General features: G+C 28.7%; 1 protein-coding gene across 1 annotated transcript; it reads left to right on the top strand.

Moving 5' to 3' along the window:
- The first annotated feature begins 4,999 nt into the window (after positions 1-4,999).
- LOC110635091 (serine/threonine/tyrosine-protein kinase HT1) lies at positions 5,000-9,300 on the top strand. Its single transcript, XM_058140417.1, has 4 exons — positions 5,000-5,156; positions 5,455-6,665; positions 7,360-7,815; positions 8,670-9,300. The coding sequence occupies exons 2-4, from the start codon at positions 5,892-5,894 to the stop codon at positions 8,940-8,942; spliced, it is 1,503 nt and encodes a 500-aa protein (XP_057996400.1). The 5' UTR covers positions 5,000-5,156; positions 5,455-5,891; the 3' UTR covers positions 8,943-9,300.
- Positions 9,301-18,519: the final 9,219 nt, after the last annotated feature.

Below are 18,519 nucleotides of genomic sequence, written 5' to 3'. Positions count from 1 at the left end.
TTGCATTTTTATGAGAATTTTATTTGTATTTTTAATAGAGTTAGGAGTATAAATTATACATTAAAAAAAATATATGGATTAACAACGAATTTTTACAGCAAATTTTGCAACTGAATTTTTTTTTTCTTTAAAATTTTAGAATAAAATTACATAGAGTAACACTTTAGTAACAAAAACGAAATTTCATTACTAAAATTTATTGTAAATTGATATTTTAAAAATATTTGAGTATAAATTTAGCCATGGATTTGAAATCTTGTAAAACTCATTTTAAGTAATAATGGAGTTTGTAATCCATTGGATTTTCATAAAATTAAAAAACAATAATTATATAAATTTTGTCAATAATTATTAAAATTTTTTGATTTTTATGAAATTAAAAAAAAATAATTATATAAATTTTTTCAGTAATTATTAAATTTTTTTTGTTAAATTAGCAATAGTTTATAATATTCGTTGTTAACGAATTTTAAAATTCATTGCTAATTTAATGAAAAAAAAGCTTCATCATTAAAATTTTGAAAGTGTATATAATTATAATTAGTAATAAATTTTAAAATCCATAGCTAATTTTTTTAGAGAAAAATCTCACTATTAAAATTTTAAAAGTATGTATAATTATACTTAGCAACAAATTTTAGAATTTATTACTATTTTTTTAGGAAAAATAAATTATAGTATTTAAATTTAAAATTCATTGCTAATTCGGATATATATTTCTTTATACATTTTATTTCCTTTCTTTCATTTCATCAATTCACTTTTTTTTTTCTTCTATTCGTTACAATTTTTCTTACTTCTTTTTTCATTTTCTTTTCAATTTTATAATTTTTTTTCTTACTTTTCTTTCATTTTCTTTACTTTATATTTAGTTTCTATCATCAATTTCTTCTCAAATCTCTAACTTTTCTCATCTTCCTTCATTTTCTTCCCAAATCTCTAATTATTTTTCTTACTTTTTTTTTCATTTTCTTCATTTTTATTTCATTTTATATCATTATTTTCTTCATTTTTCTTTCATTTTCTTCCCATTTGTTGTTAATTCTCTCGTTATTTTCTCACTTTTCCTATCATCTTTTCCACCTTTATTATTTACCTTTTATTTTATATTTTTATTAATATAATTTTTCCTCAATTCATTTTTTCACCATATTCTTTTTAAAAATAATACTTTTTACTCTCATTATAATTTATCTATAAAATTATTAATGACAATTTATATATCAATTAAAATTTATAAATCAATTATCATATTAAAATTTTAACTTTTCATTTTAAATTTTAATATTTTCACTACTAATCCGCGTTTTTCTCGTAGTATTAGGGAAAATAATTAAATAATATAAAAAAATTAAGATAATCTATATGAATAATGAAACTTTTTTTTAATTCATCAAATTTTCTCTTTATTCAATTAAATAATAACGAGCAATTTTTAAGTAGACTAAGTTTATCAATTTATTCATAAATTGCATCAATAATATTGTGACATATTAAAATAATGGTAGATAAACTTATTAATTATTTATAATTTTCTTTAAATTCCAAATTTTTATCAATTAAATCTAAAATATATTTAATATGTAATTTACTATAAAATTTTAAAATTTCATCAATTATAATTCCTTCTCACAATATTTAAAAGAATAAATAATACAGTAATTTTTTTAGTATTTATAATTTAGTATATCCTTGAGTTAATTTATACACATTAATACTGAATTTTCATTTTAATAGAGAACTGTTCACATTAATTTAATGTATTTGAGATTTTTAAATAATTTTAAATTACTTCTTGGGGTAGTTGAACTTTGATCAACAAGGAAGGAGCTCCTATCTTCTTACTGTTTATTGGGCTCAAACGGTCAATTTTTTAATTAAACGAATGGGCCCTTTATGCCCAAATACTCTGTCAACCTAATAGCTTAATGGGTTCATGGGCTAGAGGGCCAGACCCTTATTATGGATGCCTTAGTGGATCTACAAATCCACTAACCCAACCCTATAAACAGACTTTCAACCCAATTTTAGTCATTGAAATTTCACTATTTTAATAATTATTTCAAATTTATTCTCCACTTAAATTTTCATCTAAAACTATGAATATGATCTCTGTTTATGAATACACTAAACCACCATATATTTATTTATATAAAAAAATATCATGCATTATTAGTTTTATTAAAATATTGTAATTTAACTTAATAAAATAACTCCTATATGTTAAATGATTGTTTGGTTGAATAGCTGCATGTCAATTTTGACCTTTTAAATATTTTAAATGCTTTTTTGTTTAATGAAGATGGTTTTAGATCAGCTATTCAGAAATTGATCATCAATAATTTTAAATTATTGTAATTGTATGTCTTCAAGTTGAGATTTTTAATTCTTAGTTTTTAAGATTTCAAAGAATAGTAAAATCAAGTTTAAATTTTTTTAGTGATAGCACTCACTTAAAAATCAAAATTTTAAAATAGAAAAAATAATATATATATATATATATATATATTTGTTAATTCTATATTATTGTGCGATTTATATCACTAATTTAATTATTTTATTTTTCCTTTTTTTGTTATATATTTATTTATAATTTAACTATTTTTATGCCAATAATAAAATTGTTTAAATAAAACTATTAATTACTTTGGTTTTATTATGAACCAGTTTACTTCTAATAACATTTACAATTTTAGTTTTTTTAATATTATATTCAATTTTTTTTATAAAATTATTATAGAATTAATTACATATAAAAGATTCCATGTTATATGAATTCATAATCATTTAAACCCTGTTATCTAAAATTATTATATCCAAAATTAATAATTTAATTAACATTAACATAATTTTATTATTATTATAATTTCTCTATTTTTCTAAATTATGCTAGAGTTTTGATTACCTATGTAAAATAAATTTGAATTTAACAAACATATTGCTCCAAAGAAAAAAAAAACATAGCTTTTATAAAATATTCTATTATTACATAAAATTTTTTTCCTAAAAATAAAATTAATAAAATAGCTACCATGTTAAATGTTTGCTTGATTGAATAGCTGAAAGTCAATTTGCACCTTTTAAAGCTTTTAATTGCTTATTTGTTTAATAAACATGGTTTTAGATCAGCCATTAAGAAATTGATCATCAATAATTTTAAATTATTATAGTTGTATGTCTTCAAGTTGAGATTTTTATTTCTTAGTTTTTAAGATTTCAATGAATAGTAAAATCAACTTTAAATTTAAGGGAAGAGATTGCCCCATAATTAATTTTTACTAAATAACAAAATTAGCATTCTTTAATTTTTTTTTAATTATGTTTTAAAGAATACTTGGCTCTTTAATTTTATTTTATTTGAAGGTTGAGAAAGATAATATTTAAAAAAAATGGAAATTAATTAAATAGTATCACTTTTAAGAATCAAAATATTCAAACAAATGGGGTTAATGTGAGTAGTAAATGATTATCTATTTCTTAAACAAAATTTTGTGTTCAATTGTTGTAAATAAAGAAAATTCTTGTTTGGAGTATTTTACTCTCCTAATGGATATTTTCTCATAAATTTATTTAAATAAAACCATTATGGTTTTATTATTAATCAATTTGCAATTTTAGTTTTTCAATATTATATTTAATATATATATCTCAGTTGAGTGTTTAAGTATAATCATAAATTTTGATATAAATAAGAGGATGTTTAGCTTAACTGTTAAAAATTAATTTATAAGCACTTGTTTAAATTTATGAGAATTTAAAATTTTAAGCAGTTATATATTTAATTAAAGTGCTTATAAATGACTGATAAAAAGTTAATGTGTTTAATAAAAAATAATTTATAAACATATCTATTATTAAAATGAATAAAAAATATATTAAATAAGATTTATAATGAAATTTTAAAAATAAAATAATGATAATATAGTAAAATAATTAGTCAAAATAATTTATAAGTACATGACTTATAAGTACTAAAGTGAAAAGTTAGGTCTTTAATTTTTTTTTAATTTTAAGCTCAACTTATAAATTAAAAAATCATTATAAATAAATAAGTCAAAATATTTTTAGAGTACATAAATTAATTTAATCAGTTTATAAATTAAAATAAACAATATTTAAAAAATTTTTATATATACATAATATTATTTTTACACCCTAATTGAAAAATCTTTGTTTTGTCACTATTTTTAATTATTAATTATCCGTGTTAATATTTGACTACTAAAAAATATTTATTAAGAAACTTTAAATTTTTATTAGAAATTTAAATTTAACATATTTTAATTATTTAAACAATGAAACAAAATTTTAAATTATTTTTTATAACATTAAAAAATGTTTATTTAAAAAAAAATTCAAATCAACGTTTTCACATTCTAGTCATAAACCATATCGAAACCATAGAATATAAGTTTTATGTATTGAGAAAAAAATATATTTAAAAAATGAGATATTTTATAAATTCAGCCTACCTTCTTTGCAATTTTTGATTCCATACCTGACAGGCAACCTTTATCTAAGACCTCGAACGAAAGGACTGGAAAATAATAATAATAATAATAATAATAATAATAAATTTTCCTAAAAATATTATATATATATATATATATATATATATATATATAACTCTCCAAATCCCACCTCGGGTCGCCGGAACGGCGTTCCATAAAGAAGAACCCCACCACCGCAACGACCACCGCCAGCTCCGCTCCGGCACGAACCAGACAGCATAAAAACGTATCCGTGCGAACCGTACAATTTAATTTAATTTTATTCTGTCCAATAGCGACACTTGGAACTTGGATGGTTGGATTTGGTTCCTTCTTTATTATATTATTTTTAATTTTAAATTTTAAAGGGAACAAAATTTAGGGCAAAAAATTATTAATTTTATTATTAAAAGAAACAAAAGCTTTCCTTGACTTTTTCCTTGGTGGACCCCACGCCAAAACAATCGGGTCCACGGGAATCTACGGTGTCTCGTCTCCGTATACGGTACGTATATTGTATGCTATGCTCTCTGATTTAGCATATCGATATTCCATTTTGCAAGAATTTTCTATCTCCACAAAAAAGAAAGGAAACCCTTTATAAAGCATGGATTTTTCAGGGAGAATAACGTCACTACCACCTGATAGCTATGTGCCCTCCTAATGGTAAGCACTCACCTCTCTTTTTATTTATTTATTTTCGTTCCTAATTCTTTCTTTTCTTCAGGTTTGTGTAATTGTTTATGTATTCTGATTTTATTTCGTAATTTTTATATTCGGTGAATGATTGTTTTGATACAATGATTGGTTTTCTTTCAAGGGTTTTAATGGGATGTAGGCATGGCTGTTTCTTTATTTCCCTGAATGATCGAGTATATCTGCTTTTTTTTTTTTGAAATAATTTTTTAATCATATTTGTTTATTGGCCACTGGGGCTGGTGGGTACCTGTGTGGGATTTTCAAGGCTTCTACGGAAGGTGCCATTTGACTTTGAAATCAATAAAAGAGGGTCTGTTCATCAGACCAGGGGTTTTCGGTGGTAGTGGTGGTGATGATCATTGTTTTGATACTTTCAGAGGATTTTTTTTGTTGATGGGCTATGGTAGGATTCATGGGATTTTGGTTCTAATGGAAACAAGATTGGAGTCTGTTATGGTTTCCTTTCATTGGGTTTGAATGATTTAGTCATTCTGATGGACTCAAAGTTCGAATCTTTGGTGCTAATTTGTTAATGCGATGGGAGATATTTACTTCCTTGAGTTTTGGAAGGTCCTTTCTTGAATTTGAGGCTTCTTCTTCTATTCATCTGAGGAGACAAAGGTTGGCTGAGGAGTATTTTTGCTTATAGCAATTTGTTCTAGGGTTTCATTACTGGGATAAAGAAGCGACAAGGTGAAATAAATGGAAGAAGAAAGTAGTTCCTGGATAAGGAGGACAAATTTTTCACATAGAGTTTGTCTTCGTTTAGATTCTTCAAGAAGAATGGCCTCTTTTCCTCTAGCCATTCAGCCGGAGAGAAATTCCGGCTTGAAATCAAGGCCTGGAATGCCATCTTCTTATCAGAAGTCTGTTTCCTTCTCCAATCAGAATTCATCACTTACTAATAATTTTCAGAATCAGATTGAGAGAAATCCCCTCACCAACAAGCAGAGGTCTTTATCTCCTCTCCCTGAAACAGTCCTTTCTGATACTTTTAAGGAAGCAAGGTCTGATAGGAAGAGATTCTCAACTCCACATCCTCGCTGGAAAGATCAGGAGAAGAAAATCATGGGAAAGTTTCTTCACAAGGAATTTCCAGAAACCGAGCCATCCAGTCCTAGATCAAATACAGGCCCACTCCAGCACTTGGCTTCAATGGAGGGCCATGAAAAATCAAAGGTCAAGAAGGACTCTGGTTGGACAAAGTATTTTGACCATGGTGGAGGAAGGGTTAATGCTGTGGAACCTGCTGATGAATTTAGTGTGGATATGTCTAAACTTTTTCTCGGGCTTAGATTTGCTCATGGGGCACATAGCAAGCTTTACCATGGTGTATACAAAGATGAGCCTGTTGCAGTTAAAATTATCAGGGCACCAGATGATGACGAAAATGGGACCTTAGCTGCTAGATTGAAGAATCAATATAGCAGAGAAGTCACCCTTTTATCTCGGCTTCACCATCGGAATGTTATAAAGGTGATCAAGCTCATTCTTTTTTACTGTTCTATTGCCTATGTTATCTGTTCATAAAATTTAACAGAGAAGTCCGCTCTTGCTTCTCTTTTCTTTTGCTGCTTAGAGAAATCTTGTTATTTGGATTTTTTTTTTTTTTTTTTTTTTTTTTGTTACAAGTTGATGATTGAGATGGCATATGTTAGTGAGTGTTGGGCAATAAAGGAGCCCTAAGTGTCTAAGATGATTCTTGCGGAGAGAAGAATGTTAAGGTGGATGAGTGGCCATACTATAGTAGATAAAGTCCGTAATAAGTAATAATGAGAGTATTAGAGAAGTGAGATTGAGGTGGTTTGATCACGTGAAGCGTAGACATACGGAGGCTTCAGTTAGACAATTAGAGTACACTGGGTGATAGAAAGAAAAGAATGGGTATACATAAACTTTAAGGAGAGTAGTACAACGTGACCTAGAAGCATTTCACATTTTCGAGGATTTAACCCAAAATCGTTTAGAGTGGAAAAGAGAATACATATAGCCGACTCTAATAAATTTTTGGGATAAAAATTGAGTTGAGTTGAGTTGTGCAAGTTGATGATTGGATTACCTAACTGGCTTACAGTTGACGTGGAATTTTAATTATCACTGAAACTAGTGGAGTAAGTTTGTGGCTGCTTCATGAATCCTCTTTTTTACATTCTGTGATCTGCTGATGCAGTTTGTAGCAGCATGCAAAAAGCCACCAGTTTATTGTGTTATAACAGAATATTTATCTGAAGGTTCCTTGAGGGCATACCTGCACAAGCTTGAGCATAAGTCTCTCACCTTACAGAGGCTAATTGCAGTTGCTCTGGATATTGCTCGTGGAATGGAATATATCCACTCTCAAGGTGTCATTCATCGAGATCTTAAACCTGAGAATGTTCTTATTGATCAAGAGTTTCATCTAAAGATAGCCGATTTTGGCATAGCTTGTGAGGAAGCATATTGTGATTCATTGGCTGACGACCCAGGAACTTACAGATGGATGGCACCTGAGATGATAAAAAAGAAATCCTATGGCAGAAGGGTTGATGTGTATAGTTTTGGGCTCATTTTATGGGAAATGGTGGCTGGAACAATTCCCTATGAGGATATGAATCCCATACAAGCTGCTTTTGCAGTAGTGAATAAGGTATTTTTTTCCTACAGTCGATGTTTTTTTTTTTGTGGATTTTATGATTGTAGTTAGGCACATTTCATCCCATCTTTTGACTTTGTTTTCTTGTCCATAAGTGATTGATGGTCTAGAGCTATTGGTGCAGTATCCCAACTAGATTGAATTAAGGCTTTGTTGAGTTGATTATGCGAATGGACTCACTAATCATAGCTTGCTGCCTCTTTGAGCTTTTCTAACAAAGAATTTGCATGATGTTGAATTTTAGAACTATGTTCTTGGTGAAAATATACTTCTTTTATGAAATGCTGTCATCAATCAACATTGACAAGGTATAAGGGCTATTGGGATACTTGAATTCCATAAGAGTTAACTCAATTCTTTTGATGTGAGATAAAAGAACACATATGAAGTTACTGCTATAAAAGTACACCTTTAATTGTGTATTGAAATAGACTTTATCAAGACAAGGATCTTCTCCTTCTTTGGGAGTGAAGTATAGTTAGTGAAATCTAATTTGATGAAAACCATCCGTTTTTTATTGCAGTAATAGTTGCAAAAATTGTTTTGACGAGATCGGTTATGCAAAGGTTCCAAAGGCAAGAAATGATCATTTGTTTATGTCATTATTGGTCTAAATGAGAGTGATTGTTTTTTGCATATAATAAGTGCATGGTATTGTATTGAGTAGCAAATCCTAATTTCTTGCTGGAAAAGTAATTTTGGGGATAGTTTGAATGGGACCAGTAATGGAGTATAAGATGATCATTATTAACATTTTTTTTTGTCATGTACTACTATTTCTATTTCTTGCGCATTGTTCAATAAAAAAACTTAGTTCTAACACTAGAAAATTTGTTCTCTCTTTGCAGAATTTGAGACCTGTTATTCCTCGGGACTGCCCTCCTGCCATGCGAGCTTTAATCGAGCAGTGCTGGTGTTTGCATCCTGAGAAAAGGCCCGAGTTTTGGCAAATTGTGAAAGTATTAGAGCAATTTGAGTCTTCACTTGCCTGTGATGGGACCCTGAATTTGGTACAAAACCCAACTTGTCAAGATCATAAGAAAGGTCTTCTTCATTGGATTCAAAAGCTTGGTCCCGTTCATCCTAGTAGTTCCCCCATACCTAAACCCAAATTCACATGAATCTCTTTTATGACCCAGCTTTTTAGTGCACTGGGTCACTTGTAATTAAAAAGGTTTGTTTTCCGAGCCTCTTTATTTGTACTCCTCTTCCATGTCACATTCATGTGAGAGTGAATTAATAGATTTGTAGGATCCAGTGCGGTGGAAGTATCTTTTCTTCGCAAATATGCCTACACACAACATATTATCACATTTTAGGGTGTTTTGAACATTGTAAGCATTGGGAGATGAAAGATAGTGTGTTTTAAAAGGCTATGAAGTTGAAGAGCTGTCTCCTTTGGATGGATTTTTTTTCCCAAGATGAACTGTTTTAACTTTGCCCTTTTCCATTAGTCAAGTTTCTACTATTTTGGTGTTATATTTGTTATTGAATATGGAAATTTATTAAAATTCTTAATTTGGATTAGCTGTATACATTCTAATGCTGATTAGATAGAGAGAGTGCCCACACACCACCCCCCGCACCCAAAACAAAACAAGAGGGGGGTGGGGGCTGGCTGCATGGAAATACACATTCTAACTATATGAGTTTGTTTATCATCAATATTAAGTGAATGATGATTCCAATTATCTCTTCATTTTAGAGAAACCGTATGTGTTGTTTTAGGTATTAAATGCAGGTGAAGTTTCAACCATCTGTTTTTAGTTTGTCCTAGGTGTTGCTTGTGTTTTATCAGAAACCAGTAAATGTGTTTCAGGTGTGCTGTGTTTGAATGCATTCACTGCAAGATTATTTGCTTTTGTTAATTTCATCAGCAATTTATTAATGATATTATCATATTGGTTATTAAGCGATGACTGTGATCATCTCTCCACGTTCACTTGTGACTGAATAATGTTATTATGGTCTCATGGATTACCAAATTGCTTGCAAGGCATTGTCTATATTTCTTTTACAAGCACCAAATGGGTACCTGTTTGTTCCGCATTATGGTAAATATTAAGTCCATGCATCTACTTTTTCGCTTAGATGGGTTGGCAGACAGCATTTTTGGGTTCATTTTGTTCGGTCAAATGGATATGCCATAGTTTGTGAATGTGTGCAGAGGCTTGTGCCCATGAATTTTTCTGGGTTCGTCGAAAGTATCGAATTATAGGTACAAACAAGTAAGTAGGGTAGTGGATACCTCTATTCATTCCCACATTTGTGTCCCATATTCTCAGCATCAAGTGGGTTCATCCAATCTTTTTTCTAACTGTTACGGCTTTATCACCAAGGCAAAAAAGAGACAAGGAAAATGATATCTCTGCTTTCAGGGAATGGCTTTTTTTTTTTTTTTTTCGGCTACTCAATTTGATATCCTTGTGCTATTAGGCTTTTATTTTCCTTTGACAGAGACATGTTACTTTATTTCCACTGGCAAAAAAATCCAACATTTATTCCTTTGAAAGTCGCATTTATTGCATTCACCTAATGTTTATTCAATTTGAGGCTCCCATTTTAATTTTACTTCTGCAACTTTCATGGTAAGTCGCGTGCATTGAACCTCAATTTGTAATTAACAGTAATCATTGCTTAATCATGTATTACTTTCTTTAATAATTAAATAAAAAGGAGTCGACCAACATTATCTCTGTATTGGTTGGATGAGCTCTAAACTTGGTAGATGCAATGAAACCAGCTACAGATAATGATATGATTAGGTGATGCAATTGGATTGTTATTAGTGTCACTTTCAGGTTGCCATCTTAGACTTGGTCTTCTCCTTGTTGGACTATTTACCTTAAATTGGACAACCTTGGATGAATTAGCCCACCAGGTTAGACTTGGTTGGGGTTTTTGTTATGGAATTCGCAGAGTTCAAACCTAAAGGTTTTGAAAGAATCAAATATGGGTTTCATGGCAGACAAGAAAATCAATGTGAAGAGTAGAACGATAGATATGATATCTCTTTACGACAGCAATTCTCGGCCATTGGGATTGGCTTTGAAAAAGTGAAGTGTTTTTGTTTGTTTGTTTCCATTTCTTTAAATTTGTAAAAACCCTTAGAGATGATAATAAATTATATATATATATACAAACACACACAAAACACTTTTTTATATATATTTTAGAGCAGTTTTAAAAAAATTATTTTATTATTTTAATATTTTTATTATTAAAATTTATTAAATTTAATTTTAAATTATTTTTTAATATTCTTTAACTAACATATTTAAAAAGGTAATTTTCTCGATATCAATTTTAATAGTAGTATTAAATATGTCCATAATTAGAAATGATAATAAATTAAATATTTTTAGATATTTTAATTTTATTTATAAGGTTTTGAATGATCTATTATTAAATTTATAATGAGTAATTATAAAAAAAAATTGAATTTTTCAAAATTTTATAATCCTATCTTAAATTTTGAAAATTAACGATTAAAGCCTAAAGTTTAAAAAGAATTGCGATTGCATTTTACCATTTGTTGGCACGTAAGATGTGAACTTTGCGCCACATCAACAGAAATAATTGTAAAAAAAAAAAATTTAACTTTTCAAATTGTTGTAATTTTACTTAAATTCTAAAAATTATCAATTAAACCTAATATATTGCTTTGTTTCAATTAAATGATTTTCATAGGTGTTAAAAGCAAAAACATGTATGTCTATAAAAGATATGGCAAAACTTCTTTTATCTTTTGAAGGGTATGCAAAGTGCAAGTCCGTTCTTGAGTTTTTTTTTTTTTTTTTAAATTTATTTGATTCTAATTGAAATTTAAAATCCAACTTTTAAAAAGCTAAAACTCGTTAATACGATACAACGTCGTATACATGTTTTGGAAAAGTGAAGACCTCGTATGTTGTTTAAGGATCACATGTCCTTGTCTTGCCACTCGGCTACGACAGGCTTTTATCAAATTCCCATTATGAGGATACCGGACAAAGCTTTGGCCTAATGATGTAAAGAAAATAATTTACATTCACAGGTTTTTTTTTTTTTTTTTTTTTTTTTTTTTTTTTTTCATTATTGTAGAAATCTCCAATAAGATTCTCATTATTTCAATATGCATGCATATCCTTTTTCATATTCTCTATTTTAATTCTTAAAAACCATATATATATATATATATATATATATATTTTTTTTTTTTTTTAAAAGTTCAATATAAGTGAAATAATAAATACTAACAATAATTAAAATATTAAATATCACATATACAAAATTTTCATTATTTTAAAATTTTAACATTTTTTGAATTTTTATTCAGGGCAATTAGCGCGAGTACGAAAAAGTTAAAGAATAGTTTCCCTTTCTTCTTATATGTTTACTTATTTTTTTTTATCAATATTTAATTTAATATTAAATTAAATTTCTAAACTTTTGTTAATTAAATTGTAACTCATAATACATTACAATATCAATATCTACATACTACATTGTAATGTAATTCATTCTTACACTAAGTTTTATATACATTTGTAAATTTATATTGATTTTTAATAGAAATTAATCACATTAATTTTCAATAAAATTAATTTTTACATAATTTAAAATTAATTTTTATATGTATTTTTTTTTTCATTTACTACGTTGATGAATGAAAAAGTAACCTCATATTAAATATTTGCTTAAAATAATGCTTCTAATAATTAGAACTTTAGATATTAAAAATTATAAAATAGAAAAATAGTAATATATAATGAACTTTCATAATATGGTTAGATTTACAAAAATATAATTATAATTAATGATAAAAATAATATTAATTTTTAAATAAAAAAATAATATTAATTTTTAAATAAAAAATTAATATTAATTTTTAAAGTTAAAAAATATAGTAATTGATCCGGTCAAAATGTAGAAAATATGAAAAAACTTTAAAATTTCTAAAAATTAATAATAATAAAATGTAGAAAAATGGAGAGATATACAATGAATATAATTAATATAGTTTTATTTCTAATGTCATAATTAATAATTAAATAAAAATATTAAATTTAAATTTTAAAAATATATTAATTGATCTAATCAAAAATGTAGAAAAATAGAGAAAAAATTCAATTTTTTTTTAAAAGATAATTAAAAATACTACATAAAGAGAGGGTCACTTTCTCTTTGTTTTAATTTAAAGACATATACAGATATATAGATAGATATGAATTCTAATTTAAATTTATAAATAAAGAAACATTAATATATATATATAATTTATAGGAAAAGTACACTTTAGTATCCTAAGCGTCTCTCTTAATCTCTCCCTCTTCCTTTTTCTCTCACTATGTCTTCCTCTTTCTCTATATCTCTTCCTTTCTCTCTCTCTCTCTCTCTCTCCTCCCTATGTCTCTCTCTTTGTCTCTTGCTATTTCTCTCTCTCTCTCTCTCTCTCTCTCTCTCTCTCTCTCATGCACACACACACACACACACACACAATTCAAAACTTCCACGCTTTTAAACATACATGAAAAAAATAAGAAAAGAGAGAGAATGGGAGAGAGAGAGAGAGAGAGAGAGAGAGAGAGGCATAACAAAAAGAGAGAGAAAGAGAGAAGGGAGATACAGAGAGAGAAAGAGGAAGAGGCAGAGATGAAGGGAGAGACAATGGAGAATCAATATTTCTCTATCTCTCCCCATATCTTTCATTCTCTCTCTCTCTCTCTCTCTCTCTCTCTCTCTCTCTCTCTCACACACACACACACACACACGCTTCTCCTTCTTCCTCTCTCTCTCTCTCTCTCTCTCTCTCTCTCTCTCTCTCTCTCTCCCTCTCTCTCTCTCTCTCGTTATCTTTTATAAGGACGTAAATGAACCAAGCCGCTCGTGAGCTACTTGAAGTTCGGCTCAATGAAAGCTCGGCTCATTTTCTAAACGAGTTGAGCTCGAGCTCAAATTTTATGTTCATTTAATAAACAAGCCTAGCTCGAGCATAGTAGTATTCTACTCGTTTATAAACTCGCGAGCTGGCTCATGAACTGGCTTGTTAAATAGGTTCATTAGTAGGCTCATTTATAGGCTCGTTTACAAAAACATTTATATTAGTTATTGTAATTTCATGATGTTATAAATATATTTATTTTGTTTATAATTAATTTAAAAATAATATGACATTTAAAAATATGATATAAACAATATATAAAATATATTTATAATTATATAGTTATTTGTGCTTTAGTTTTTTTTTTTTTACAAAAATAAGTTAATTTTTATATGAGAATAAATTTAGAATATTAGATAATAAATACATAAAAATTATAGTGAAGTATTTTTTCTATATTAAATTACTAAATAAATTGAAATTACATACTTTTGGTGTTGGTATGATTTGAAACATGAAACATATCTCTCTTCCTACCTTCCTATTCTATCAAGATTTTAAACTTTTAAAAGATCAAGCTTCAAAATTAACACTAATATATCCAATAATTATTATTATTTTCTCTCCATATGTAGTCTCTCTTCCTTTCAATCTCTTTGACTAGTTCTTTTTTATGTGAACTTTAAACCTTTAAAAGATTAATATTCAATTTTAATACTAAGCTATCTATCTATTACTATTATTTTTCTCTCTCTCTAAGCACTTTCTCTTTATACATCAATTAGAAATTTCTTTCTTAAATATTTTTGTATTTAATATTGTCCACTTATTTCTTAAAAATTAAATTGTTAATCTATTAAATTTAAATTATAATACTATTGAGTTTAGTTAAGATTCATGAAATTAGATTAAGCGTGTGTATAATATAAATATGATTTTAATTAAATTTAAATCTTAAAAATTTATAAATATAATAATAAATATGATAAAATTTTAATTATACGTCATATTGTGCCATTAAGCCTTTATTATTGTAAATTATTTATACTACATTATATTGTGTCATTAGACCTTTATTATAGTAAATTATTTATATAAAATAAAAATAAAAGTTTATAATTAAAAAAAAAATCCTAAGTCTAACATCGGATAGAAAGAGGTGAGGAGACCTATGACTTCCTTATAAAAGGGAAGCCACTTCTCCCCAATTTATTGTTGACTGGTTAGCAAGCTAGCATGTGGGGCCCAAATGATCTCCTTAGTACTTTTTTTTTTCAATTTTAAAAATATTTTAATTAAAATTAAATATATTTTAAATTATAATTAAATTATTTTTAATATATTTTTATGAAATTAAATTTTATTTTAATATAATAATATTAACAAGCTTGAGTCGAGCTCGAATTCAAGCTTGATTTTTGAGCTCGAGTTTAGCTTATTTATGTTATAAACGAGCCAAGCTCGAGTTTGGTTCGTTTATATTATAAATGAGTTTGATGTGAGCCAAACTTGAACAAGCTTAAGTTTAGTATGTATATAATTTACCGAGCTCGAGCTTGAAATTAAAGCTCAAATAGAGTTTGAGTCGAGCTCGAGCCTTAAAAAAAATATAATGAGCTGAGTTTGAACCATTAAAAGCTCAGATCAGTTCGTTTACACCCCTAATCTTTCATTCTCTCTCTCTCATTATCTTTCATTATATATCTCTCTCTCCTTATTTTTTTCATTTACTTTTAAAATTTTGATGCCTTTAGCATTTAGGGATTGAATTTTATTTTTTTTTAATTTAGGACTTGTACTTTCATATTTTTATAATTTAAGGTATGTACTTTTACTTTTTTACACTTAAGTGACAAAATGAATTATAACATAAAATTTGATGACATGGCATCCATGTAAGATGTAGCATTGGCGTGACATGCTATGTCATCACCGCATCATGCATAGTGTCACGTTAGCGCCATGTCATACATGGGTTATGTCAACGTCATTTAACATCATTAGTAATTTATCCTTACGGTAAAAATGCAGCTAAAGTTACTGTTTTTAATTAAAACAAAACAAAGCATACTTTCAATACTAAAAAGGCTAAAATACCGAGTACTAAAGTGCTTTGCCCTAATTTATATTTCCTAAAAGTGTAAGAACTGGGAATGAAGCTATATGGCAACTAATGTAGAAAGAAAAAAAAAATCCTTTCTTAGCTGGTCATATTTTTTTTTCTTTTCAACTTAGCTGGTCATATTGAAAGTAAGGTGATTGGAGATTCTAATTAATGATCCATTAATAAAGGTAATCCAACTTAGCATTGGCCAATTAACATATTAAGATTCTTATTAAAAAGATGTCTTTTAAGTTCATATAATTAGGTGTACACATATTAAAACACATTTAAAGATGTTTTTTAAACTGATAAAAAACCACACTTCTTCATTTGTAATTGGATAAATAAATAACCATTTTGGGTAAAGATCCAATATGGGTTTTGGGTCATAATCAAAATTAAGAAGTAAAATGTCACGACCCAAATTATGTGTCGGACCGGCATTAAGACTTGGATTAGTATAAGGCTCCCAAAGTCCGTAGTAAGCCTAACTATTCTAGCCCAACCATGAAGCCCATACTCTAAGTCCCAATTCAAGAAACTAATCGGATAGAGTTCGACCATAACCTCGACTATCCAACAGGGAGTTCTTGACTCATCCGACCTGTAATTATAAAATATATCCATTTGGAGAGTTCAGCTCACCCTCATAATCCTCAACATAACAATTATATCAAATGGGAGCTTGGCTTACTCATCCAAGGTATATATTCATCCCATTCAACCACACATGCATAAATATAGGTTTACAATTTCAAAACAAATAATCTTTTACAGTCCCACGCTAAATATAAAATTCCTAGTACATGCAGAGTCTAGATTTTTAATCAATGCTATGAAATACTGATATTTGCTGCTAGTAGACTGGAGGAGCGGAAGCATGATTATTGGTGCATTGGAGCATTGAATTTCAAAATTTTTTTTTCTAGGGTGTCATGCATCATGCCACATCTCTTATGTATCTAATTAATTTCAATTCTCAATTGCATATTAAAACACTTTTAATATGTATTAGGATCTTCATTTGTCATTCAAGATTGTGAATTAACAAATTAATTCAATTAAATCCTAATTTGAAAGAGGAATTTGGGCACTAACCTCTTTGATGTACTATGGATGCAATTGACAACTTTAGGAAGCTCCTAGGGCCTCAAGTGTTGTCCCTCTAGCTTGTCCAAACCAAGATCACCAATGGGCAACCCCCAATTTTGCTTCTCAAGCCTTACCAACCAATTATAATTTGGGGTTTTGCTTTTAGAGAGTTTATATGTGTATATAGGACAACTCAACTCAACTCAACTAAGTCTTTATCCCAAAAATTTGGGGTCGGCTATATGGATTCACTCTCTCCACTCTAAATGATTTTGGGTTAGATCCTCAGAAATATGTAATGCTTCTAGGTCATGTTGTACTACTCTCCTCCAAGTCAATTTAGGTCTACCCCTTTTTTTCTTTCTATCCTCTAACCTAATGTGCTCTACTTGTCTAACTGGAGCTTCCGTATGTCTACACTTCACATGACCAAATCACCTCAATCTTCCTTCTCTCAACTTATCTTCAATTGGCACCACTCCTACCTTTTCTCTAATACTCTCATTATGGACTTTATCTAGTCTAGTATGGCCACTCATCCACCTTAACATTCTCATCTCTGTAACTTTTATCTTAGACGCATACGACTCTTTCAGTGCCCAACACTCACTACTATATAACATAGCCGGTCGTATGGCTGTACGGTAAAATTTTCCTTTCAACTTATTGGGAATCTTACGATCACATAAAACTCCCGTGGCACGTCTCCACTTCAACCATCCGGCTTTAATCCTATGACTAATATCCCCCTAACATCCCCCATTTACTTGAAGGACTGAGCCTAGATATTTAAAGTGATTACTTTGGGACAGTACAACTCCATTCAAACTAACTCCTTCCCTATCATCTGTTTGGCCTTCACTGAACTTGCAATGCATGTATTCTGTCTTCGTTCTACTTAACTTAAAACCCTTTGACTCTAGAGTACTTCTCAAAAGCTCTAGCTTTCTATTGACTCCTTCTCATGTCTCATCTATCAGAACAATATCATCCGCAAATATCATGCACCAAGGAATACTCTCTTGTATATGTTTCGTCAATTCATCTAAAACTAATGTAAAAAGGTAAGGGCTTATGGCTGATCCTTAGTGTAATCCAATTGAGATCGGAAAATCTCTTGTGTCCCCTTCCACTATACACACAATAGTAGTTGCTCCTTCATACATATCTTTCAACACTTGTATGTACCTAATAGATACCCTCTTTTATTCTAACACATTCCATAAGATATCTCTTGGAACACTATCATAAGCCTTCTCCAAATCAATAAAAACTATGTGTAGATCTTTCTTCACATCTCTATATTTTTCCATCAAGCTTCTAATGAGAAAGATCGCTTTCATAGTTGAACGACTGAGCATGAAATCAAATTGATTGAGAGAGATAGAAGTATCATGATGTAGTTGATGCCCCATAACTCTCTCCCACAACTTCATAGTATGACTCATGAGTTTAATTTCCCTATAGTTTGAGCAACTCTGTATGTCTCCCTTATTTTTAAAAATAGGAACTAAAATACTCCTCCTACATTCATCAGGCATTTTCTTTGAGTTTAGAATCTTATTAAATAATTTAGTTAACCATACCACTCCCATATCTCCCAAACACTTCTACACTTCAATTGGTATTTCATCGGGTC

The sequence above is a fragment of the Hevea brasiliensis genome, chromosome 18, assembly GCF_030052815.1.
Source record: "Hevea brasiliensis isolate MT/VB/25A 57/8 chromosome 18, ASM3005281v1, whole genome shotgun sequence".
NCBI classification, from domain to species: domain Eukaryota; kingdom Viridiplantae; phylum Streptophyta; class Magnoliopsida; order Malpighiales; family Euphorbiaceae; genus Hevea; species Hevea brasiliensis.
This window is presented reverse-complemented; position numbering and strand designations above follow the sequence as displayed.

Bases quoted from the DNA above. Each gene is read 5' to 3' on its own strand.
- LOC110635091 (XM_058140417.1), top strand. From the start codon at position 5,892: ATGGAAGAAGAAAGTAGTTCCTGGATAAGGAGGACAAATTTTTCACAT. The intron at 6,666-7,359 runs GTGATCAAGCTC...CTGCTGATGCAG, and splicing joins ACCATCGGAATGTTATAAAG to TTTGTAGCAGCATGCAAAAA. The intron at 7,816-8,669 runs GTATTTTTTTCC...CTCTCTTTGCAG, and splicing joins CTTTTGCAGTAGTGAATAAG to AATTTGAGACCTGTTATTCC.